This window comes from Triticum urartu, chromosome 2 (assembly GCF_003073215.2).
Source record: "Triticum urartu cultivar G1812 chromosome 2, Tu2.1, whole genome shotgun sequence".
NCBI classification, from domain to species: Eukaryota; Viridiplantae; Streptophyta; class Magnoliopsida; order Poales; family Poaceae; genus Triticum; species Triticum urartu.
In genome coordinates this window covers 45,568,173-45,592,645 of record NC_053023.1, presented here as the reverse complement: position 1 = coordinate 45,592,645, position 24,473 = coordinate 45,568,173, and the positions used below count along the sequence as shown (strand labels likewise).

Genomic DNA, 24,473 nt, shown 5'->3' with positions numbered 1-24,473 from the left:
GTCCGTGACCAGCAAAGCCAGCACCTCTTCCTCTACCGAAAGGATTATTTGTTCCGTTAACTTCGTCAGTGCCATGTCCACCTCTGCCGGAACCGCGTCCAGAGCCTCTTCCTCTGCCCCCACGTCCTCTCCTAGGCGCCATAATAAAAGGCCCCCACTCCAAATCCTTCTCAGCATGCTCTCCTGTACCACACTCCTCATGCCAATGGCCTAGGATCCCACACATGTAGCAGAAAACTGGAAGTTTTTCAAACTTTACTTGGTAAAATTCAGTCTTGCCAGACTTGGTGAAGCTTACGAATCTGGTCAGTTTTTTGTTTACATTCAGTTTGACCCTGACCCGTATAAACTCACCTACAAAACCGCTCGGTAGAACTATCTGAAGCTCTAGCACCTCTCCGATACGCTTAGCCATGTTTTCCACAAACTGCTCATTCTTCAAAACACCATCAGGCAACTTGTGAATTTGGCACCAAGTTTCAATCTTGTCTAGCTTAACGCTTTCTGAATTAGTGAAACCATCGTATTCCTCGATGATCAATGCCATGCTCTTGAAATCCCACGGCCCTTGATGGATTGACTTGTTCCAATCCGCTAAACAATTGAACTGTATCGAGAACAGATTGGAGTTGATTCTACGCCAAACCACATCATGTGCCGGATTCCAAGCCGCCTTCATGTCTGCGATCAACGCACCCTGCCCGAAGGTCTTCGTCGTCAGTACCTTTGCAAGCGCCAGCCACTTGGGTTTCTCCTCTGATTCATCCACTTCCTCTTCCCAAATCAGATTATCCAATTCGTCTTCCTCAAGATGCAGTCTTTCCAGAAGAACACTAGGGTCCTCTGCTCCTTTCTCGCGTGATCCGCTCGACTCCGAGGGGGATGCCATGGCTCGCGATCTTTCCCCCTACCGCCAACGCCTTTTGCCTCACCAACCAAGTCCGGGCAGTCCCAGCGGTAGCAGACAGAGAGGGGATCGCCACAGCAGGGGAGAGCAATCGACGACGGGGAACTCACAGCGGCAGCGCTAGAGGACTGGGGGGAAGCTCACTCTGCAGCAGGCCGAGAGGGGGTCGGCGCAGCAGTGGAGAGCGCTCGACACCGGGGAACTCACGGCGGCGCCGCCGGAAGACTGGGGAGAGCCCGCTCTGCAGCAGGTCAAGAGGGGATCTGCGCAACAGCGGAGAGCACACCGGGGGAACTCACGACAGCGGCGCCGGAGGACTGGAGGAACTCACGGCTGCGGCGCCGGAGGACCGGGGGAACTCACGGCTGCGGCGCCGGAGGACTGGGGGAACTCACGGCGGCGGCGCCGGAGGACTAGCTAACCTAACTCTAACTAACTGGTAGCGTTGAATTTCTCTGAAGAACAATTCAATTGGTCAAGATATTCTGTTTTCGCGCATCCACGGTATTCTCTTGCTCGCCATTGTTAATCATTAAATGTATATATATGCTTTGGTTGCCTGTCTGAAACCTTTGACCGTGATATGCAGAATTTTCAGGTCATTTCCACAGCAACTGTTCATCAGCAAATGTTCAGAATAGGCAAAGCTCTGTTTCTCCGAGAGAGAGAGAGAGAGAGAGAGAGAGAGAGAGAGAGAATTTGTGCTTCTTTCTGGGCACGGTGCCGATCTGGAAAATGATACAGTACTGTGGAGGACTACTGCTGATACTGAAAGCTCCGTGCATCCGTCTGGAACACGACAGACAGAATAAATACGCCACGTCGTGGGCAAGGACGACGGCGGCGAGGGGCTGCCGGCCGAATGAGAGCAACGGCGCCTGATCGACGCGGCAGGCATGGAGTTTTGCTGGTCGCCGTGGTACTGCAGCGCGGTGGTCCGTCGGCTCCACTGAATCACTCCACAAGCATCGCTCCACAGTGCACTGAGCTGTTCTGGGACTGGCTGACCGATTGAATGATTCTTGTGACCTGTTCCTATCTCAACATGTGCCATGGTTACTGTCGAGGCGGCGGCGTGCCGTGGCCTGTGGATGCTGAATGCAATGAGATGCGTCAGCCCACACGTCATCTTGCTGGGAGGCTTCTGCCTGATAGGTTGAGAACCAGCTGAGCCTCTGCGCACGTTGCAGCGGACACACGAGCATGCGTGGAACGATGGTTGCAGCTTGCGGGCGCATTGCATAATGAGAAAACTTCAGTGACTGTCTGGACATGCAGGGGCGGAGCCAGGATTTGGGTATAAGAGGGGCTAAGCAAAGTAGAAAAAAAAGTCCAGTGCAAAAGATAATTACAGAGAGCAAGGTTGATAACTTGCACAACAGCCTCCTTAACAATTTTAGTAAGTTGAGAATTCGAAGCAGCCAGCTTAGAAAATAATTGATCTTAAAGGTGTTTGGCAGCAGGTTATTTTCTCTTCAGAGTTGAGGAATTTCAATTTTAGAAGGAACCAGCTTGGAAACCAAATTAATTTTAATGGTGTTTGGCAGGGCTTTTTCTCTTCATAATTGAGCAATTTCAGTTTCATAATTAGCTATACTGTATTACGGTTGACATAGAAATTTTTCGCATCACAAATAGGAACCGATACAAGGTAATTTGGATCATGATAATTTGTGGGATACTTACACAATATGAATTCTTGATAGCATCTCAAATCTAAAAAGAAACTAAAATCTATGTATAGTTTCAAATTTCAACACTGATACGAGATGAGAGTTGAGAGAGATTAGTAGTGTGATATGTTAACCTGCTAATTCGTCGTATGAATCAGATAGTGAGTAGTAGGGCAAGGAGATCAGAGGCAGACGGTGGCAAGGGCACACGGGGGCTGCAGCCGCGGCCGCGTCTAATCCCATCAACTACACACCAATCACGCATGAAAGAGGCATCTCAGGAGATTAGTTTTCTTAAGCAGTATCTCAGGAGATTAGATCGGAGGCTACATTGCCCATATGGCCGCTAGTGGGCTCTTTTACTATGGGCTTTTTCCTCCTTTACCTAAATACACGTACAGAACCTGAGATAGGGGGGCCAAGTATGCTTGTACGTGCGATCGTATCGCTGATTGCCTATGCATCTTTCACGCATCGCTCGATTGTTAGGGGGGGCCAGGCCCCTGCTCGCCCCCCCCCCCCCCCCCCCCCCCCCCCCCCCCCCCCCCCCCCCCCCCCCCCCCCCCCCTTGCCTCCGCCACTGTTTCCGCTCTGTGCAGAGACGTCATGGGAACTGTAGGAACCTAGGATAACGATGAGACAGCACTGGACGATAATTGGTGCCAAGTTGAAAAGATACACTTCGTGCATTTTCAACCCTAAACCGGACATCGTATCTCTCCACAAGAGCGAAGAGGACTAGTCTATGAACGCTGCCGTGAGAGCTGGCCATCCGACCCTACCCGCATACATTTCAAAGTATGGTTAAAAAAACAAACGAAATTCATCCAGCCACCTCAGGCCACGCCGACGAGCCCAGTGGTTGAGGGCATGGACCTCTTGAGCGGCGGCGGTGCCTCCGCCGGCAACTGCGCCTCCTCTTCACCGGCGCCGGCACCAGCCTTCGCAAGAAGGCGGGGCATGGCAAGGTGCCAGCTCTGGCACCACCGTCGTCGTCCTGGGCTCCGCCAGCACATCCTACAGCTGCCTCGTCTCCCTCGACTCGGCTCGGTCCACTACGCTGCCTCCCTCCTCGTCGTCCCAGACATCGACCCCGGCGGTCGACGCCCACGCAACAAAGCAGAACAGATCAAGGAAGAAGGCAATTGAGCTTGTCGTGAAGGACATTCTGGAGATCGTCGCGCTTCTCGTTGATGTGGCCATCGTGATGATGTTCGTCATGGCTGGCATCTTTGAGATGCTTGCTCTGGCGGCCGAAGCCATGGGACGTCATCAGGCGGCCGCGCCGCCTGGTGTATGGGCCTGGTGGTGGCTTTGCGTCAATTGTTTCAAAACGTTGACGGATTTTGTTTGTTGAATAAGAGCACAGCAACACCAGCGGAGCTACATGCAAACCTGAGGGGGCGGTGCCCCCCCCCCCCCCTCCCCGCCATAGGAAATTTACTGAAGAAACTTTTTTAGGGGGAGTTGAGTGACAGGTGCCACTTGTCTAGGTTTGCTTCTTTTTTTCCACTCTGTGCAACATGTGTTTTGAGCATGCTTCGGTTTAGGTGTTTCTTACTCCCTCCGGATTCCCAATTGTCTTACTTACGGGATGATGAACCTCCAGATTTTTTATTACCACATGTACTCAATGATGTAACTCTTTCATCTTTGGAATAAAATGCCAACAGGTTTTCCCTAAAAAAAACAGCAAAAAAGGCCAGCGGAATCAAACGCCCAGGCTAGCGGAAAGAAAATCAACAGGGGAATCGGATCCATCGCTACATCCATGCTACTACCACTGTAACTGCAAAAAAGTCGCCAGGAAAATCCTAAGTCAAACTTTTTTTAGGTCTGACCAGACATTTAAAACACCAAATTAGTTTCATTAGATTCATAATAAAGTACGTATTTTTGTACTCCCTCTGTAAACAAATATAAGGCGTTTTAGATCACTAATATTCACGGTTGTGAATACTTGTAAGTATTTTTTTATAAACTTGGTCAATATTAAGATAAACAAGTTGAAATTGTTCCCAAAGTTCATCACAAGTGAATGAGGCTATTTAGTGTGTGTATTTACCATGTCGGCAAATTTATGCCATGCATATTTACTCTCCAGCCCAACACTATGTGGCAATGATCATGAGGAGCGTATATACACCCTATAGAAATGAAATTGGTTTCTTAACACCACCACAATTGCATTAAGGGGATGACCGCGGCACGGGCTCATCTCTAGCTGCCGCCACCTCCTTAAAAAAAAGCTAGGGTTTTTGCTTCCCGTCGGTGTTGCCGTAGATCCGCCTCTTCTCCGGTGGCCTTAGAGCCATGGGGGCATGATGGATCTCGGCAAGGGCCGGCAGGAGGGCTCCGTTTTTAGTCGTTTCTTTCAGTTTTGCTAGGGTTTGTGTCATGCTCAGGAAGACGAGATGACGGCGACTCCCTGAAGATGGAACAAAGGTCTTCCCGCCTAGGCCCCGTTCTGGTGGTGTCTCTAGCATTGTTGGTGGGTGTGTCATTGGTGGATTTGCTCGGATCTCATTGTTATGTCTACGTTCGTGTGTCTTCGGGTTGTATCCTTTTGATCTATGTTATTCTTCATCTGTGGCGGTTGCTGTTCTGGTGCATTGGTCCTACGGGGCCTTAGCACGACGACTTTTCGACGGTCTATTGCAACAAGTTGTGCCTGACTCCGGCGATGGAGGGGCAATGGCGACGGTGCGCCTTCTGCTTGCTTCAGTGCTTGTAGTTGTCGCTAGATAGTCTACAGATATTGATGTAATTTTTATTATTTTTAGTATTCGATGTACTGCCATGATTGAAAATGAATAGATTGAAAGACTTTAAAAAAAATTGCATTAAGGGAGGATTTTGGCGTTTGGTTCGTTTCTGCAGTAGAAATTACAGTTGGGACGGATTGGTGCAGCTTCGTCGCAAAAGCAACGGAGTCAACGCCTCTGGATGACCACTCACCTCTTCCCGCCAAAAAAATGTCCAAGCAAAGCAGTCTCCCTCCTCCTCCCCTGTCCCGCGCCGTGTAGGTCCGGCCACACAGCCAAATCGTCGGCGCCGGAGTGGCGCCGGCGAGACGAGCCCTCCCAGGCAATTCGTAAAATAATCCATGGTCTTTTACTAACCAGCAACCACACCACCACGATCTAGGGTTAATCTGGAGCCTAATCACCCGGCCACCAACCCCCACTCCCACCCCAGCATCTTCTCTCCTCGCCTCGCCGTCGACGACCCCCACCCAGCCGTCGTAGCCACCCGCTGCAACTCCGCAAGCCATGGAGAAGCCGTCGCACGTAGCCACCGCCGACGGGAAGCAGGCATCGCACAGGTACCTTCGCTGGTGAATCTTACTGGTTTCTGATTGCATCCTGAGTTGACCTTTGAATACTGAGTAGTACTTAGAATATATATCTAGCGTCTTCTCAGATTGGGTGGCACTCTTCTGCACTCTAGGTTGCTCATTCTAGTATGCTTAGTGCTGGACCTGTTCTTGGGCAGCCTGGCCCGAAACCCCGGCATCCGGGCCAAGCTCGGGCTCAACTTTTCCACCCGAAGCCCGGCCTGAAAGCCCGGAAAAGCCTGAAATGATCATCAATATATATTCATTCAAAAAATAGGTATAATGCATTTTTGTTGTTCATAAATCAGGTTCTACCCATTCCTCCTAGTAGTCAGTTTCTACTACTACTAGTGTTTGCCGGATCATCCAATCCAAGAATAAAAGTAAAAATGGGCAGGGATGCTGATATTCTGCCTGCTTTTCATCAGGATTGCGGTGGTCACTGGTGGAAACAAGGGAGTCGGCCTGGAGGTGTGCCGGCAGCTTGCCGCCCAAGGTGTGACTGTCATTCTCACAGCGAGGGACGAGAAGAGAGGGAAGGATGCCGTCGAGTCGATTTGCCGTGAATCCAACCTCTCCAACGTTGTCTTCCACCAGCTCGACGTCCGGGATGACAGCAGTGTCGCCGCTCTAGCGCGACACATCGAGAGCAGATATGGAGAGCTTGACATCTTGGTAAAATGAAGTCGCTTTTGTTAGATCGTCACTTATGCATCTTTTCCGGGAACATGTTATGTGAATGAGGATGAGTTGGGTAACATCATATACAGGTTAACAATGCAGCAGTTGTAGGAGTTGCAGCAGATGAGGAAGGCCTCAAAGCTCTGAACCTTGATGCAGAGACATGGGTACTGATTTCCTCTGAATCTTTTTTTGAAAATAGTTTATCACGCTTGCCACACGATAATTTTCTTTTGATCTGAACCTTTTGCAACTTAGCAATTTCATCTGTAACTTGGATACTTAGTACCGCGACCAATGTTCAGTGTTCAGTTTTAAATTCGTGTTTATGATTCAGACATCTGGCAGAGCTGCCACTGTGCTCAAAGACGTGTTCCAGAATACCTATGAGGTGGCACGGGACTGTCTCGACACCAATTACTACGGATGCAAACGGGTTACAGAAGCCCTTCTTCCTCTACTGAAACTATCCAAGTCGGGAGCGAAGATCGTTAACGCCTCCTCCCTTGCGTCAGAGCTGAAGGTACGCTATCAGTTGAAATTCTTTCTCCAAAACCTCTGAGAACCAAGAAAGAGATGCATTCTTCCCGATCCATAGTCAGTGTTATGTGTTCAACTTTGGTGCCTGCCAGAGAATGCCGAACGAGGAGCTACGGAAGGACCTGAGCAACATCGACATCTGGGACGAGGCGCGGATCGAGGCGGTGCTCAACACCTTCATGGATGACCTGAAGAATGGACGGCTCGAAGAGGCAGGGTGGCCAGCGATGCTGCCGGCGTACAGCGTGTCGAAGATGGTGATCAACCTCTACACGAGGATCCTGGCGAGGCGGTACCCAGAGATGCGCGTCAACTGCGTGCGCCCCGGCTTTGTCAGGACCGACATCAACTGGAACCTGGGGACCCTGACGCCGGAGCAGGGCGCGAGGGGCCCGGTCATGCTGGCCCTGCTCCCTCAGGACGGACCGACCGGGTGCTACTTCGATCAGACGGAGATGGTGAATGTCTGGTAGTGTCTGTTCACTGGATTGTCTGCAGCTACGTTATGGTAAGTTCATCTTTCTGTGTCATGCCTGAGGCCATTGGCCAGGACAGTTTTCTCTTCTTGCATTTTCGATATGAATAAATAGTTCAAGACCAGCTATGGTCCTGCGTAGTAGTCAGATACCACTCCTCAAAAAGGAAGGGCTGATTGGATCTGAAACAATTCACAGTAACACAGTCCATTACTTCCTCCGTTCCTAAATATAACCCCTTTTAGAGATTCCAATATGGACTACATACGGAGCCAAATGAGTGAATCTGCACTCTAAAATACGCCTATATACATCCGTATGTTGTCCGTATTGAAATATCTAAAAGGGCTTATATTTAGAAACGGAGGGAGTAGAAGGTAACCAGTTTGAATCCCAAAACAGAAACAGAGTGTTTTCTTTTATTATGATATCACTACTACGTTGCTGAGCCAGACACAGCAGGACTGCACAAATATTTTGTGTTAAGATAGCAAGTAGTAGAAGCTGCACATCAAAACCACTTTGCCACTAATAGTGCAGTAAACGTGAGAGTACAATGCCACTCAATCACTAGTCACTACTAGTTAATTAAACAGATCAAATGTTTAGCACCGTCACACCAAGAAAATGCGCTGAGAATACAATTTCAATTGGTGACCAGTTAGACCTCACCTGATCTCATTTCTATCACCACATTTATACCTGCATAGTAGTTAGGTACCGCTACTCAAAAACAGAGGAGCTGATTGAATCTTGAACAATTCGCAGTAACACAGTGTATTAGAAGGTAACCAGTTTGAATCCCAAAACACAAACGGTTTGTGTTCCTTTATTATGATGGGTTGAATGAAGGGCACAGCAGGACTGCACATTTGTGTTAAGATAGCAAGTAGTAGAAACTGAACATCTAAACCGCTTTACAACAAATAGCCCAGTAAAACTGAGAGAACGATGCCACTCAATCACTAGTTAAACAGATTTAATCTTTAGCACTACTAACTAATTACGCTACACTAGTGTCAAAAAACGTCTTACATTATGGGACGGAGGGAGTAACTATCACACCCGGAAGAGGCGCCCAGAATAGAAGTTCCAATTGGTGATCAAGTTCGACCTCACCTGATCTCATTTCTATGACTACATTTATGACACGATATGACAATATCAATAGTATCTATATGATGTTAAATTTGAGTCATTCATTTCCCTCATATATTGCGAGATATGGTTCATGCAGGATATAGAAAAACAATCGCAGTGCATTGATCATTGCGTATCAGCAAGTATGTATCTGGCCTCCCCGGTCGTACAACATTTAGTTGGCACAAAATAAATCTCTTGTATTGTATGCTGCTGCATGCATGCGCTAGATCTCCAAGTGATTTATCTTGTGCACCATAAAGGTTGCAGCACATTGATCACTTGTCGCGTGCTGTATAAATGAAGAACAGCGGGTGATGGCCGGATAGACACTCAATCGCCATCGCCATCGCCTTCCTCAGTTGTGTAGGTTTGTCTAGCTTCAGCCATGGCGTCCTTGACCAATCTCATCATACTACTACCATTTCTCTTCCTCGCCACCCTCTCTCCTACACCCTCACTGTGCTATATCAGTCCAGCTGCTGCAAGGGTACAGCAGGGTTCTACAGGAACCTCTGCTTACCGCACTTACATCGTACTCGTCGACCCACCTCCCTCAAGTGCCGGCGAAGTCGGGCATCGTCGGTGGTATGAGACTTTCTTGCCGAGCTCTCACATCGGCGAATCTGGAGAGCGACGTCTCCTCCACACCTACACCGAGGTGTTCAGCGGCTTCACGGTGAGGCTCACTGATGCCGAGCTCGACGCGATGGCCAAGAAGCCAAACCGGATGCTGCAGCTCATGACCACGCACACGCCAGAGTTCCTCGGGCTGAGGAGTGGCACCGGGTTTTGGAGCGACACACGCTACGGGAAGGGAGTGATTGTCGGGATGCTTGACAGCGGAATCTATGCAGCACACCCTTCGTTCGACGATCATGACAAAGTGGAAAGGTCAGGTGCAACAACAAGCTCATCGGTGCCAAATCATTCATTGCCGGTGATGACCGCCCATTTGATTTTGCGGGGCACGGAACACACACCTCATCCACTGCCGCTGGGAACTTTGTTACCAATGCGTCATACCATGGCGTAGGCATGGGCACTGCTTCCGGAATTGCTCCAGGTGCCCACATCGCCATGTACAAAGTGTGCACTGGGATTGGCTGTGAAGAATCTGCCATAGTGGCTGGCCTGGACGTGCTCTCGCTTTCCCTCGGCAGTCCCACCAGTGTGAGCTTCGACAAGGATCCCATCGCCATCGGCGCGTTCAGCGCGATATCCAAGGGTATCATTGTGGTGTGCGCGGCTGGCAACCATGGTCCCAATCCACGGTCGGTCATCAACGACGCACCGTGGTTGCTCACGGTCGCTGCTGGCTCGGTGGATCGGAGATTCGACGCTGGTGTTCATCTCGGCAATGGGTTGCGCTTAAATGGAGAAGCGCTTACCCAGGTGAAAATGCCAACCTCAAAGTCGTATCCTCTCCTCTACTCCGAGGAAAATCGTTTCTGCGAGAACGAGGATCGCATTTCCATCACCGGGAAAATCGTGGTATGCCAAGCCATGACACCCCGATGCCTCAGTACTCAACCATTCGCAGCATAATGGATGCTGGAGCGGCCGGTGTGGTACTGTTCAATGATGAAGCCGATGGCTACTCCATTCTTCTTCAGGATTACTACTCGAGAGTGGTGCAGGTGGCCGCAGCTGACGGCATTGCTATCACAGGTTATGCGAAGTCGGCAGCGAGCAAAGCCGTGGCCACTTTCACATACAACAACACAGTGCTCGGTGTTCGTCCAAACCCGACCGTGGCGTCGTTCTCTTCACGGGGTCCATGCCAGACATTCTGGGCGTGCTCAAGCCAGACATTCTGGCTCCCGGGCTCAACATCCTCGCCGCATGGCTGCAAGAAACAAAATCTGCATCGAGGCCTTTCAACATCATATCAGGTACATCCATGGCAACACCACATGTCAGCGGTGTTGCGGCGCTCATTAAAAGCTTGCATCCCGACTGGTCACCGGCTGCCATCAAGTCGGCCATCCTGACAACGTCGGACACCTTCAACAACATCGGTGGCCCGATATTGAATGAGAGGCATGGTAAAGCCAGTGCGTACGATAGAGGCGCCGGCCATGTGAACCCGGCGAGAGCTGCCGATCCTGGTCTGGTGTATGATCTCGGCGTAACTGATTACACGGGCTACATCTGCTGGCTCCTTGGCAACAAAGGCTTGGTGACGATCGTGCACAACCCGAGCTTGACCTGCGAGAAGCTGCCCAAGGTCAAGGACGTCCAGCTCAACTATCCAAGTATAACTGTGCCATTCACATCAACGCCATTCATCGTGAACCGAACAGTGACGAACGTTGGGCCAGCAACATCGATATACAGGGCGAAGGTGGACGCACCCAAGTCGATGACGGTGCGTGTTTCTCCGGATACACTGGTGTTCTCCAAGGCCCGGGAGAAGAAGACATTTAGCGTCTCGGTGAGCAGCCACCACGTGGATGAACAAGAATCCATGGAGGGAAGCCTGAGCTGGGTGTCCGAGAAACACGTGGTGAGGAGCCCGATCGTCGTCTCCCTTCGAGTCGGTGGTCCTACTCCCCTGCGATCACCATGAATGACTTTTGTGCTGTTAGATTAGTGGATGTTTTCATCTGGCCCTGTTTAATCAGTTCAAATGCATCGTCTCTAAGGAGAATGCTTGCTTGAGAAATAAAGGAGTTGCTGCGATAAGAAAATAGAACCAGAGCCCAGTTATTGATATCTTGTGAAGCATTTGGAGATAAAGAAACAGATCAAGACCGATGCGGGTCAGTGGGCGTTTCCCTCTTTAGTTTTGTTTTATGCTGCCGTTGGGTTCATTCGCTGGGTAGTAGTAGGTATTCAGTGTTTCTGCCTGGTTTAGAGAAATCTGATTCGCTAAGCACCAGCAGATTGGTCCACTGGAACGCCAAGTCCAGCCGTTCCTTCCATGCACACCCATTCTGTCATTTTCTTCCATTTCTTCATGCAGCTCCTACTAATATTTGTTCAAGAGTTTTTTGATAGAACTCGATCAGGTTTTGAGCGTAAAAGAAAATGACCCATTCAACCTCACCTAATTTCATGACTTCGATATTGCCATTTACTCCAATATTTTTTCTTCAGGAATCTGTTGATAGTACTCATTTTATGAGATGATAACACATCATAGGTGGGGATACAAAACCAGAAGCTGTTAATTTTGAAAAATTAGTTATCCTCCCAATTTACAGATATTTAATATATGTGTTAAAGACCATCCAGAAAATCGAAAAATACCATGTATCTTTTTCCCTACACCCCGCACCATAAACCCGGGTAGATACATTACCCACACTCATTCCTGCCATCCCACATAATCTTATCATATCTTCCAGATTTAACAGAAGTTAAACTCATTAATGTGTTACCATATGCTCTGGATTTGTCAACTGATTAATATATGCCAAAAGTAACACACAACACATTAATTATTCGTGTTGTATAAAGATTGCCCGGTGATTGATCCTATTCTGGCATTGCCATCATCTTCATCGTGTAGTTGTGTGGTTTGAGCCTCGAGGAATGGCGTCGTTCACAAATCTCTCAGTACCACTTCTCTTGCTCGCCATCCTCTTTCCTGCGCTCGCACTATGCTATATCAATCCAGCTGCCACAAGCGTACACCAAAATGCCACAAAACCCTCTGCTTATCGTGCTTACATCGTGCTCGTCGAGCCACCACGCTCGAATGCCGGCGAAGACGCCCATCGCCAGTGGCATAAGTCTTTCTTGCCGAGTTCGTTGATGGATGAGTCCAACGAGTCGCGCCTTCTCCATTCCTACACCGAGGTGTTCAGTGGCTTCGCCGTGAGGCTCACCGACGCCGAGCTCGATACGGTGGCCAAGAAGCCAGGGTTTGTGCGTGCATTCCCCGACCGGACCCTGCAGCTAATGACCACCCACACGCCAGAGTTCCTTGGGCTAAGGAACGACACCGGGTTCTGGAGCCAGGCTGGCTACGGGAAGGGAGTCATCATTGGACTGCTCGACACCGGCATCTATGCGACACACCCTTCTTTCAATGACCATGGAGTTCCACCACCCCCAGCAAGGTGGAAGGGCTCATGCAAGGCGGCCCGGTGCAACAACAAGCTCATTGGTGCCAAGTCATTCATCGAGGGTGTTGACTCTGGTGACGAAGAGGGACACGGAACGCACACCTCGTCCACGGCAGCCGGGAACTTCGTCACCGGCGCGTCATACCATGGTGTGGGTGTGGGAAAGGGCACTGCAGCCGGAATTGCTCCTAGCGCACACATCGCCATGTACAAGGTATGCGACAGTAGAGGCTGCGAGGAATCCGCCGTACTGGCCGGCCTAGAAGAGGCCATCAAGGATGGGGTGGACGTGCTCTCGTTCTCCGTTGGTGGCACCATGAGTCCCATCTATGATCAAGACCCCATCGCTATTGGCGCGTTTAGTGCTATGTCCAAGGGCATCCTCATGGTGTGTGCCGCAGGTAACGATGGTCCGAATCTGTTCTCGGTCACCAACGTCGCCCCGTGGTTGCTCACAGTCGCCGCCGGCTCCGTAGATCGGAGCTTCGGTGCCAGTGTGAATCTTGGCAATGGCAAGATCATCGATGGAGAAGCGCTTACCCAGAAAGCGAGTCCGAGCTCAAAGTCGCACCCTCTCGTCTACTCCGAGGAACGGCGGTACTGCAATTACAGTGATGACAGTGGCATCGCTGGTAAGATCCTGGTCTGCGAGAACACGAAGTCGGAGACTCAAAAGTCCAACGTCCGCAGAATAGTGGGTGCTGGTGCGTCCGGTGTGGTGTTGTTCAACGACAAAATCAGTGGCTACACCACCATTGTTCAGGATTACAACTCCAGTGTTGTACAGGTGACCGCGTCCGACGGTGGCATCCTCATAGCTTACGCCGCATCGTCGAAGAGCAGCTCTGTGGCCTCTCTCACGTACAACAACACATTGTTTGGTGTCCGCCCGGCCCCTGTCGTGCCTTTTTTCTCTTCCCGGGGTCCAAGTTTCACCAACCTCAACATCCTAAAGCCGGACATATTGGCACCGGGGCTCAACATCCTCGCTGCATGGCCGCCAAGCACGGCCTCCGGACAGGGCCCTTTCAACATCATATCAGGCACATCCATGGCGACGCCCCACGTGAGTGGTGTTGCGGCGCTTATTAAAAGCATCCATCCCGACTGGTCGCCAGCCGCCATCAAGTCTGCTATCCTAACGACGTCGGACATCGTTAATAGCACTGGCGGCTCAATCTTGGACGAGCAGCATCGAAAGGCCGGGGTGTTCGACACAGGCGCCGGCCATGTGAACCCGGCGAGAGCCGCCGACCCTGGCTTGGTGTACGACCTCAGCGTCACTGAGTATGCCGGCTACATCTGCTGGTTCCTCGGTGACAGCGGCCTAGCAACCATCATGCGCAACTCAAGCTTGACCTGCGGGAAGCTGCCCAAGGTCCAGCACGCGCAGCTCAACTACCCGACGATAACCGTGTTGGTTTCATCGACTCCGTTCACAGTGAACCGAACTGTGACGAACGTTGGGCCAGCGGATTCGACATTCAAGGCCAAGGTGGACGTGCCGAAGCCTCTGACCGTGCGTGTCTCCCCGGAGACGCTGTCATTCTCCAAAGCCGGAGAGAAGAAGACCTTCAGCATGTCTGTGAGCGGCGACCTGGGCAAGGAAGTACTGTATGTGGAGGGAAGCTTGAGCTGGGTATCGGAGAGGCATGTCGTGCGGAGCCCCATCGTCGCTCTTCCGGCCTCATCACCATGAATGATGTACGTGCCGCAAGATCACTAGATGTTTTATTTCTTCATGTTTAAGTCATCTTTCAGTATTTCTTTTGCGTCAACATAATAATAAATAAACAGTACCAATGGAACAAAAACTTGCATTATGATTTACTTACTGGTGCAAAGTTTTAAGTTATGCGATTCGAACCAGAGATGAGCGGTTGATACTTGGTCCTGCTGCTTAATGCCGCGGCATCTCTGCCTGTCTGAATTCTGAAACTCCATTACCTTTTTGTTCAGAGCAAGAAAACAAAGGTGGACGGAAACTTCTGAAACTCTGAAGTTGTATCCGTCCCTGTAAACTTCTGTTGGATATAGGAAACAGAGTAAATAAATGATATGGCCGTGTCCATCACAGGCAATCTGCAATTGAAATTATTTTCTCTTTGATGCAGATCTCCCTCTAAATGCTCAACAAAAGAAATGTGAAAATTGTTGGTGTTAATCTCGTCAGTAGGGTTTTATGGATGTGCAAGTTTGTGGGTTTCCTGGAGACATGCGTGAGTTTAAGTCTAGTTTGTGTTTGCCTTCACATATGAATACTTCAGTATGAGCGTATATATGCTAGATCCAAAATTCTGATCACTGGATATGCTAAAAAAAAAAGTTAGAATGCACATCGCAAGTTTTTGAGTAATGCTAGTGCTATCAAACATTGTTGTTGCCACTTTCCATCAAGCACCAACATCCAGGCCGTAGTAGTACAATGCATTCTTGTTTTACAGCGGAAGGACTAACTAAATCTCATTCCAAAAACTGTTTCCCTGAGACGTTCAATCTTTCCGTTAGTCTGTGAGATCTTGAACATTGTTTTGGTTTTTTAACTGCAGGATATCATGCACTGCATTCTGTTACCGAGCTTCCATCGGCTCCTGTCTCATGGACATGTTTTCTTTGGCTGTTGTGGCACACACCTAATTCTTGATCTTTGATGCGAAGTCAGAAATATTATGGGAGTAGAATCTTTAGAATTTTGATTTGTACTTGCGAAGTTCTCCTATGATTCGTGCTTGGGAAGTTTTCCTTTGTTTTAATGTTAATTATGGCATAATATTTTCTATGCCACAGCAAACTATTCGTATTGCTTATTCATGTTGTCCCCATATATGTAGAAAATGGCATGTCATGACATCCAATTCCTGTGTTTTAAATTTTAATAGATTCCAATGGCCCTAGCATTTCATAATCCGCCTTTTTCCTATTCCCGTGTTTTTGAAATATGCAAATTAAAAGGCTACTTAAAATTTGGGTTCTCCCATTTCTTGCCCAAAAGCATGACTCTAAGCTGTATGATAGAGTGGAGAATCGAACTTGCAACCCAAAGAGATGCTCTGCTGCAGAAACAACGCCCACCCAGAAAGGAACTTGCAACCTAGAGAGACTAACTGAAGAGTTGGTTTTGATTAGCTGATGTTTTCTTCTTCTCACATCTCACTCAGCATTTCCTCCCAAGTATAGGTTCCTAACGCCCTATGAACATGGCGGTGCAGGTGGAGGGGGAGGCCGGAGATGATCCGCGTCACCTGCTCCAGATTCTGCAACATCAAACACGACCATGAAACAGTAACGAGAAAGAAACTTTGCTCTGATGAAGAGACTTGATCGTCAGCGATCAGTGTCTGTTGTGGTGTTCGGCCGATAGCATTTGCGATATTTGAACAGGTTGTTGGTTTGTCGACAGAAAGCTGCCGTCTTATGCAAATGCCAGCAGTGGCAATCCACAAGTAAAGCAAGAATTCGTCTGGCTCTTATCCAATGTAGGAGGTTTCGGTTAAGAGGTTTAATCATGACTGGCTGAAGAGTTTGCAAGCACATATTATGCCTGTAGAAGCGCCATGGATGTGCAATCTTGCACACTATCTACGATATGGCTGATATCTGAAAAAAATGAAAGAAAGATGGGTTTGGTTAACCAGGCCCAACTGCTTTGGTCTTTGGATAAAGGGAAGAAAAGGATTGGGCCATGGTCCGACCCAACAACACCACCGGCCACGAAGAAAAAAATGTGTGATCCCTAAAAAAAAAGTGTGCCGTAGACGTACCTCCCTATCCAAACCCAATCTCCGCTCCCCCGGCGGCGCCGCCGTTCTGCACCAGGTCCGTCGTCGGCTTCTTATTCCTTGGGTCGGCATGACCTGATTTTTGTTCTCATTTCTTTTGAATGTACTGCTACTACTACAGGAGGTAAGGAAGGAAGGACGATCTTGCTTTGAGGTGTTGGATCTTTGATCGGAGATGAGCGCCCGGCGGTTTGTGAACCTGCTGGTGTCGGATTGCCAGAAATTCACCTACACGCTGCGGCGCTTCGACCTGTCCCGCAACCAGCTCTTCTACCCGACACCGGAAGAAGCGGCGGAACATGCCAAGGTGGTGCCTCCATTGACGGCCCTGCCCGACAGGCCAGACCTAATAAACAACCCCTCGGCGGTGGCGGGGGCGGGGGCGGGGGCCAAGGGAAAGAAGAAGAAGAAGATGATGATGATGATGAAGAAGCCGGTTTACATTCGGCTGCCGGCGGCCACGGTCACCATGAAACCGTCGATATGCGCGATGACCCCGTACGATCGATGGGGCAGGATGTACTGCTTCCCTCTCACCGAAACCAAGCTCTTCTTTGGCGACAGCTCCACGCGCATCTTCCGCTTCGACGCCGAGACCCACTGCATCGACACCATGCCCAGCCTCCACACGCCCAAGCGCCCCCCCTTGGCCCTCTCCATCCCTCAGGATCCGGCCATCTCGAAGGAAGGCCAAGGTGGAGCCCTCTACATCATGGATAGCATCCTCAGGCCGCACAGCGAGGGCCAGGTCCAGTTCGAGGCTATCGTGTACCGCAGGCGCTACCACCCCACCCCCAGCAAGGCGTGGCACTGCGACGCCCTCCCGCCGCCGCCTTTCGTCCATGACCTGCAGGTTGGTAACAAACCGGCCTCCGTCTGCTCGTACGCCTTGGTTGGCGGACACACCATCTGCATCTCTGTCACGGGAGTCGGCACCTATTGCTTCGACACGGTGACTCGCGAGTCGAGCAAGGCCGGCGACTGGCTCATGCCGTTCCACGGCAGGGCGGAGCACGACCCGGAGCTCGGCCTCTGGTTTGGCGCCTCTCACAGCAACTCCCACCTCCCCTGCGCCGCAGACATCTCCGGCGTCCTGAGAGGGGAGGGGCCGCTGCCGGAGCACACACGAATCTGGGCGGACACTGACGTGCCAGAGGGATGTTACCCACCCCGTTACGGTGGCTGCCCCACCAAACTCGTCAACCTGGGTTCCGGCAGGTTTTGCGTCACCAACTTCTTCGAAACTATGAGGATGTTTGGATACTCTCTAGTCATGTGACTAGTATTAGTCAGACTAAAAATTTTTAGTCAGGCCCTGTTTGAAAGGTGACTACTACTAGTCAGCATTAAATGTCTCAGTATTAAATTCTTCTCTCTCCCTTCCATTTATCTCTCTTTTCTTCCTTGTGCCCGCAACAGGATGGGCCCGCCAATTAATTAGAGGAGAGACTTTAGTCACTTTTAGTTGGGGGTGGGGTGACTAGGGACTACACTAGTTTTAGTCACCCATTAGTCAGGGGTGTTTGAAGGTTTACTGACTAAAAGTGACTACTACGAGTTTCTAGTCTCTAGTCACTAGTGATCCAAACACCCTTTATGGCATATGATGAGAGCTGCGGCCACTGGTTGGTTAATGACATATTGGCTGTCTTCACGGGCATGGAGGTAGTGTTACCTACCGATGGCAATGGGAATGACAATGATGAGGGTGATTTCGAAGGCAACAACAATGGGAACGACAATAATGGCAATGGCGATTGCAAAGGCAATGCCAATGGGAACGACAACGTGTCACCTGGTGTCCGTATGATTAAGCATAAATCCAGATTTTGTGGGAGTCACGGCACCAACATGATCATGTCGGTGCTCTGATTCACATATTTTGAGGCATATATAAGAGCATCTCTAGTTGGCTCTCCCATCAAATCTCTTCTAACTCCCTAAATTTTGGGGGTTAAACCCCTTCCGGCCCTTCCCTCAAACTTGCCTCTTCATGCTCAAATTTGTGGGGTAAAAAAGCTATTCTCCTGAATGCTTTTTCCTTCCCGACACTATTTTTTCCTTCGGCAGTCACCTAACAGCCGCTGTCCGTCACTTCCCATCTCCATGCCGGTGGCACCATGCCCTCTCTGCCATCCACCACAACCCTATGTGGCCCCTCGCGGCCCTAAAGAGATCAGTTCCATGAGCCTGGGGCGGATGATACCTTTTGGTTGCAGTCGACCAGCTACTAATTATATTGAGAGCACCTCCAGCTTCCTGGTGGCGAGATAATTCGATCCAAACAGTGGCCCGTGGAGGACGAATTTTGCCGACTTCCTTGAATCCTTTCTAGCATGCGTTCTTCACGCTTGATGAGTCCTTTTTCAAATTACTTATGCATATTATCTACTGGCCAGAAAGTTGTTGTTGTGCGCATATCAAATTTGAGGAGTTAAGTTTTGATGGGTGGTTTGAGGAGTTTAATTTCAGGGAAAGGGCTAGAGATGGTCTAATAGTCTGCTCTCAGGCCATGTCTAGATGATTTATCATTTTTTTCTGTTTACCCATATATCCATTGTAAGAGACGTATGTATATTGGGACTTCATTTGTTATATGCGCGTAAGGGCCCAAAATTTCTCGAATAAGAATTCTAGGATTCCATTCTTTTATCGCATTGGGATGTTTGGATTCTTGGATGCCGGCAAAATCATCAAAGAGTGTCATTCTTTATTTCGATGTATTGGGACTTAGTTTGCTGCTCTTTTGTACCTCGTTTTCGCAGCAGCAATCTAACTTTCAATAATCTCTCTGGGCAGAGAAACCGGCTGATGTTACTGTGGAGCATATCCAGCTTTTATCCAGATTTACTGTTGAGCAACTAATTGAGACACAACTTTTGCTACTGTCAAGTAACCTGTAAAGAAGAGCAGCTTATGTATAGTTGGAGTGCTGCCAGTAACTAAATCCATCCAGAGCTTGGCCGCCAACTCTGAATGTGTACTCTGAATCTGCACGAGTATCTTATTGTGACTGCTTACTTTAATCAGACGGAGATGGTGGATGTCTGGTAGTGGTTGTTCGCTTGATTGCCAGGAACCACGATATGGTAAGTTCATCTTCCTGGGTCATGCCTAAGGCCCATGGCCAGGGCAAATTTCTGTTCTTACATTTTCGACATGAATAAAGAGTTCAGGGCCAGCTATGGTCATGCATAGTACTGTAGTTAGATACCACAAATCTCAAAGAATGGATTTACACAGTAGGAACACAGTTTATTATAGCGTACGTAAACAGCCTAAAACATAAACAGATTATTGGATCTTTATTGTGATGGATTTGAGCGAAGGGTCCTTGATACTGAGAGTACAATATCGCTTGATCACGCTAGAAAAGATTGAGTATTTCCCCACATACCCCACATCATAACTCTGGAGATACACTATACTGATCATAATAAATGTAGGTACTAGTGTATGTGTATGTGTGTGTCTATATGATTTTGTTACTATGTTTTACACAATTTTTACCATACTTACTGATATGACCAAGGGTAGGAGGTTCCATTACTGTATACTCCATTGTTTCAAATCTGCCGTACATTGCGAACAAATCTAGTAATGGACGCATATCTATTACGACGATCGATTTTGGTATGAAATAGTAAATGGAAAAAATAGGATTGAGCATGTTTATAGTTCGCACATGTAGTAATCTGTTACTAGATTTAAGCATGTTTTTACTACTAGATTTAAGCATGTTTAGGATTACCAGACAAGAGATTAACGCATTTTCTTTCATTACCATCTACTATATCCTTTTTACTACCAACAATTAGTGAGCAAGGCACATATAGTAACTCATTACTAGATATGATTCATGGTTTTACTAGGTATAAGAAATGATGGATCGAAACCACCTGTAGTTCATTGCTTCGTAAACTATTTTCCTCCATTACCATCAAGTCTATATCCTTTACTGACAATAATTAGTGACTTTGAAGTGCGACGTACATAGACCGCGTCGTAGGATGGTAACCAAATTAAATCCATTACTATTTTTCTCAAACGGTTTTACCCTCAATAAATTAGCGAGGGAGAGGACTATTCGGAGCGCCCTGCCCGCCTAATTAGGAGCAACCAGCGCGTAGGATTAGCTACTCTGCGCGCTCGCTTAGTTTAGCGCCACCGCACGGATTCGGGAGTTCGGGAGGACCTCCGCGCCTCCTATATAGGGCGCTGTGATCCAAATAACTATTCTGATCGTGGCATTAGAATAGTGCTACTATATATATAGTGTTATTATTCATCACCCAGGGTGCATAATAAGTTATTATTCACCTGAAGGTAATCTTACGATCGCTTCTCAAATAAATTACGTTTATAATATAAATAGTTACATGCATATTGATTCAATATGTAAAATTTGGTATAAAAACGAAAATATAGGTTATAAGACCATAAAAATCACATTTTATGTTTGTTTTACACTATGTTTTCACATTCGTAATTTTATGTAACATAAAATAATTTTTATGGTGAGTACATACTTTCTTACGTTCTCTTTTTATGTATGAAATACGACAAAATTTATGAAATGTAAAAATACGGTGTATTGATGTCAAAATAGGGAGGGAGTGAAGAATAACTATTCCTCACCCAAGGTGTTACTATTCATCACCCAGGATGCAGAATAAGTTATTCTTCACCCGAGGTAATCTTACGATTATTTCGTAATTAAATTACGTTTGCAATTTAAATAGTTACATCCCTATAGATTCATTATGTAAAATTTGGCATAAGAAAATAAAAATATAGGTCATAAGACAAGAAAATTTGCACTTTATGTGTATTTTACACTATGTTTTTACGTTTGTAATTTTACATAACATAAAATATTTTTTACAATGATTATATATTTTCTTACGGTCTCTTTTTACGTCGGAAATAAGATAAAACTTACGGAACGTAAAAATACGGGACATTGATGGTAAAATAGAGGGGGGTGAAGAATAACTCTTCCTCACCCAGGGTGACGAATAACGTGACCATATATATATACATCTGGGTTATTCTGTTACTAGTAACAGAATATTATTCTGTTACCCTTTTTGAACTGGCGGTTTCAGGTGGTTGTACTGATGTTTTCGAAGCAGTTGAACTGATGCTTTCAGTTGTGTTTAACAGATCGTCTTCTTTAGTTCAAAAACTTTTTGTAATTTTTTTGTCGGAACGTGGCGTGTAATATATCATTGGAAAGCTCTTGACAACCATAGTTCAAATATATTTAACTTTTTTGCAAAATCATTATGGTTTAAGAGCAGTTTTGAAAAAACCATTTTTTTCAAAACCGAAAACGTGAATCGTATTTTGGACTCAATTTTCAAACGGTTTGTCGGAATTGAGCAAATAAGATGGCGTTGGAAAGCTGGTGAAAATCCGCATCTTCCATATATGTATTGTTTTTTCTAATTTATATGATTTAAAAGTAATTTTAAAAATGGTGAAATTCTGAGCGAAACGTATTTTCGCGATTTTTTGCAAACGGTTTGTCGGATTGACGCAAATGATACGGCGTTGGAAAGCTATGTAAAATGCGCAACTTTTTCGTATAGAATTTTTTTTCTAATTCCTTCGATTTAAAAATGAATTCGAATACGGTCAAATTTGATTTCGAACGCGATTTTTTAAAAAAAGTTTGTCGAAATGAGGCAAATAATATACTGTTAGAAAGATATCGAAAATACGAAAATTAATCATGTTGAACGTTTTCTCAAATTCGCAACTGTTGAAGAGTAATTTGGATTATGGTGAGACCCATCGTGCTGTTTTTCCATCGAAAAAACAGAGTAATTGTACTGATCTACGTGTGCGTTTGTATTGATGTATTCTTTAGAGAGTAATTTTGAAAGGTTCCGAAAAAAGAGTACTTGAACTGATGTCCATATGGTTTTGTACTGAGCGTGTTTTAACATACTAGACTTTACTCTGTTTTTTTGGTATGATTTTCCTCATAGCTTTTCAATAATTTACGGTATTTGCGTCTCTGAACTTGCATGGTTTATATCGTTGAACTGAATAATAATTTTAACAAAAAGAAAATTTTGCGTGTTTCATTTTTTTTGAACTCAACTTTGTTTTGCGATGATGTTCTGGACTTCTCTTATTTTACCACTTGAACTTGACTTTTTTGAATTTTCGTGTTTTTTAGCATTTTTCCAAAGCCTATGTAGGACCTCATGTTCAACTTTTTTTTTGTACTTGTATGCCAGTAATAATAGAACAATTTTTGACACAATTGTTTGTCCATTTGTGGACATCAGCCAAAATAGGCAGGAGAGAGCACTATCGAACTAATCATTCTTTTTGACCCAACTATGTATGTGTTCTTCTTTTTCAAGAACTGATCCTGTCATACATACTGAATGGCCACACATGTATGATATAATGAACTATAGGGCCTTAAAAGTGTGATGAGAGTACATTTTATAAAGCTCCACAAGATCACATGAAGCCTCTGCCAAATGAAATATACAAAATACTGACAAAAATTCACACTTTTGCACAAAGGGCATACTTTTGAACATGCTCGATGACACCCACTGAACTTGCGCAATTGACTGGTGGGAGCAAGCATCAACTTTGAAGTATGCAAAGGCATCTTGTTTTTCTAGAAAAAAAGCAGGGGCGCATCTCCATATCAATAAATAGTTGCTGATCCATCAGTGAGCATGCATCACAAAGAAAATGTTGAAAGAAAAACCGGGTGGACCGGGTGGACCAGCTACAACTCCTCCTCTAGACTGATTGCTACGGCGAGGTGGAGCTGATGGAGGCGGAGATCACGAGCGGCACCGGGATTTGGCCACTGCAGGGAATCCCAGCGACTACCAAGCCATCCTTGTTGTACTAACTATGGTGATGTATTTTGTACTGCCCAAAACACCTGCAAGATGAACTGAAGGGGAGCGCCGTCACCTGCAGGATGAACTGAAAATGCCGGCTAAGGGGACCTGAAGAATCACCAAATGTTGAACTGAATATACACAAGTGAAGGAGCATGAACATACAGAATAACTCTATGTGTACACAACAATAACTGAGCATATATGTCTAAGTTGAAGGGTAACATACCTCAAGATAGCAATGGACTTCCTATATTCATCTTTTTGAGCTACTGCCTTTTATTTTATTTTTTGACGCATCCTGCAAAAAGAAAATGGACCGAAATTTCAAAGATGAACTGAAAAAGACTAACATAATTCAGTAGAGATGGATGTGAAAAATGATGAGCATCCCAAATACTATAATCATTGAGGCTGTGGTAATTACATCGTCCTTTACATACTAATGTACTACTAGTAGTCTACTAAGTTGTACTTACGTGCATCCACTTTTGGAATTCAGAGTAAGAAGTATTAGCTGAAACAAAAGAGTACTCATTTCAAGTTGGGAGTCATGTTCTTGCGCCTACATATTAAAATCTTGATTTCTTACTCTAGATTCTAGTATCAGAATCCAATGATGAACAAGGCTTTATATACTACAGTGCATTTCATACTTCTTTGAAGTTTTATACAGAATTTCCTAGGTCAAGGATCTGGGAAAATCTGTAGTTTCAGACTGAGCTTTTTTTATATATAAAGGTATGAAAGGCATAGTATGAAGACGAGAAGAATGGGGAGAAACCTGCATGTGACATACATAACAAAATGTTCAGAACTAGTATCGCAGCATAATAATATGTGAGTACAAGTGTGCAGCACAACAACGCAATTGTACAAGTGATACCAGGACACAAGTTATCTACATTCCTTTGATTACACTACTCTGACTAGAATTTAGTAACTAACACTAGACTCCTATCAAGATAACCTGGTTCAGT

The 24,473-nt window shown here is 46.8% G+C and overlaps 2 protein-coding genes and 1 pseudogene across 3 annotated transcripts; all 3 read left to right on the top strand.

Moving 5' to 3' along the window:
* Positions 1–5,538: 5,538 nt before the first annotated feature.
* LOC125535572 (short-chain dehydrogenase/reductase 2b-like) lies at positions 5,539–15,588 on the top strand. 2 transcript variants are annotated; one of them, XM_048698639.1, is made up of 6 exons: positions 5,539–5,905; positions 6,346–6,592; positions 6,688–6,765; positions 6,936–7,121; positions 7,231–7,646; positions 15,380–15,588. In XM_048698639.1, the coding sequence occupies exons 1-5, from the start codon at positions 5,853–5,855 to the stop codon at positions 7,609–7,611; spliced, it is 945 nt and encodes a 314-aa protein (XP_048554596.1). In that variant the 5' UTR covers positions 5,539–5,852; the 3' UTR covers positions 7,612–7,646; positions 15,380–15,588. The 2 variants fall into 2 exon arrangements, with proteins under 2 accessions (XP_048554596.1, XP_048554595.1); XM_048698638.1 differs by lacking the exon at positions 15,380–15,588 and having other exon boundaries at positions 5,540–5,905; positions 7,231–7,846.
* LOC125535571 lies at positions 9,143–11,373 on the top strand (annotated as a pseudogene).
* Positions 12,295–15,026, top strand: LOC125535570 (subtilisin-like protease). Its single transcript, XM_048698637.1, has one exon. It carries the CDS (start codon positions 12,295–12,297, stop codon positions 14,527–14,529), a length of 2,235 nt encoding a protein of 744 aa, XP_048554594.1. The 3' UTR covers positions 14,530–15,026.
* Positions 15,589–24,473: the final 8,885 nt, after the last annotated feature.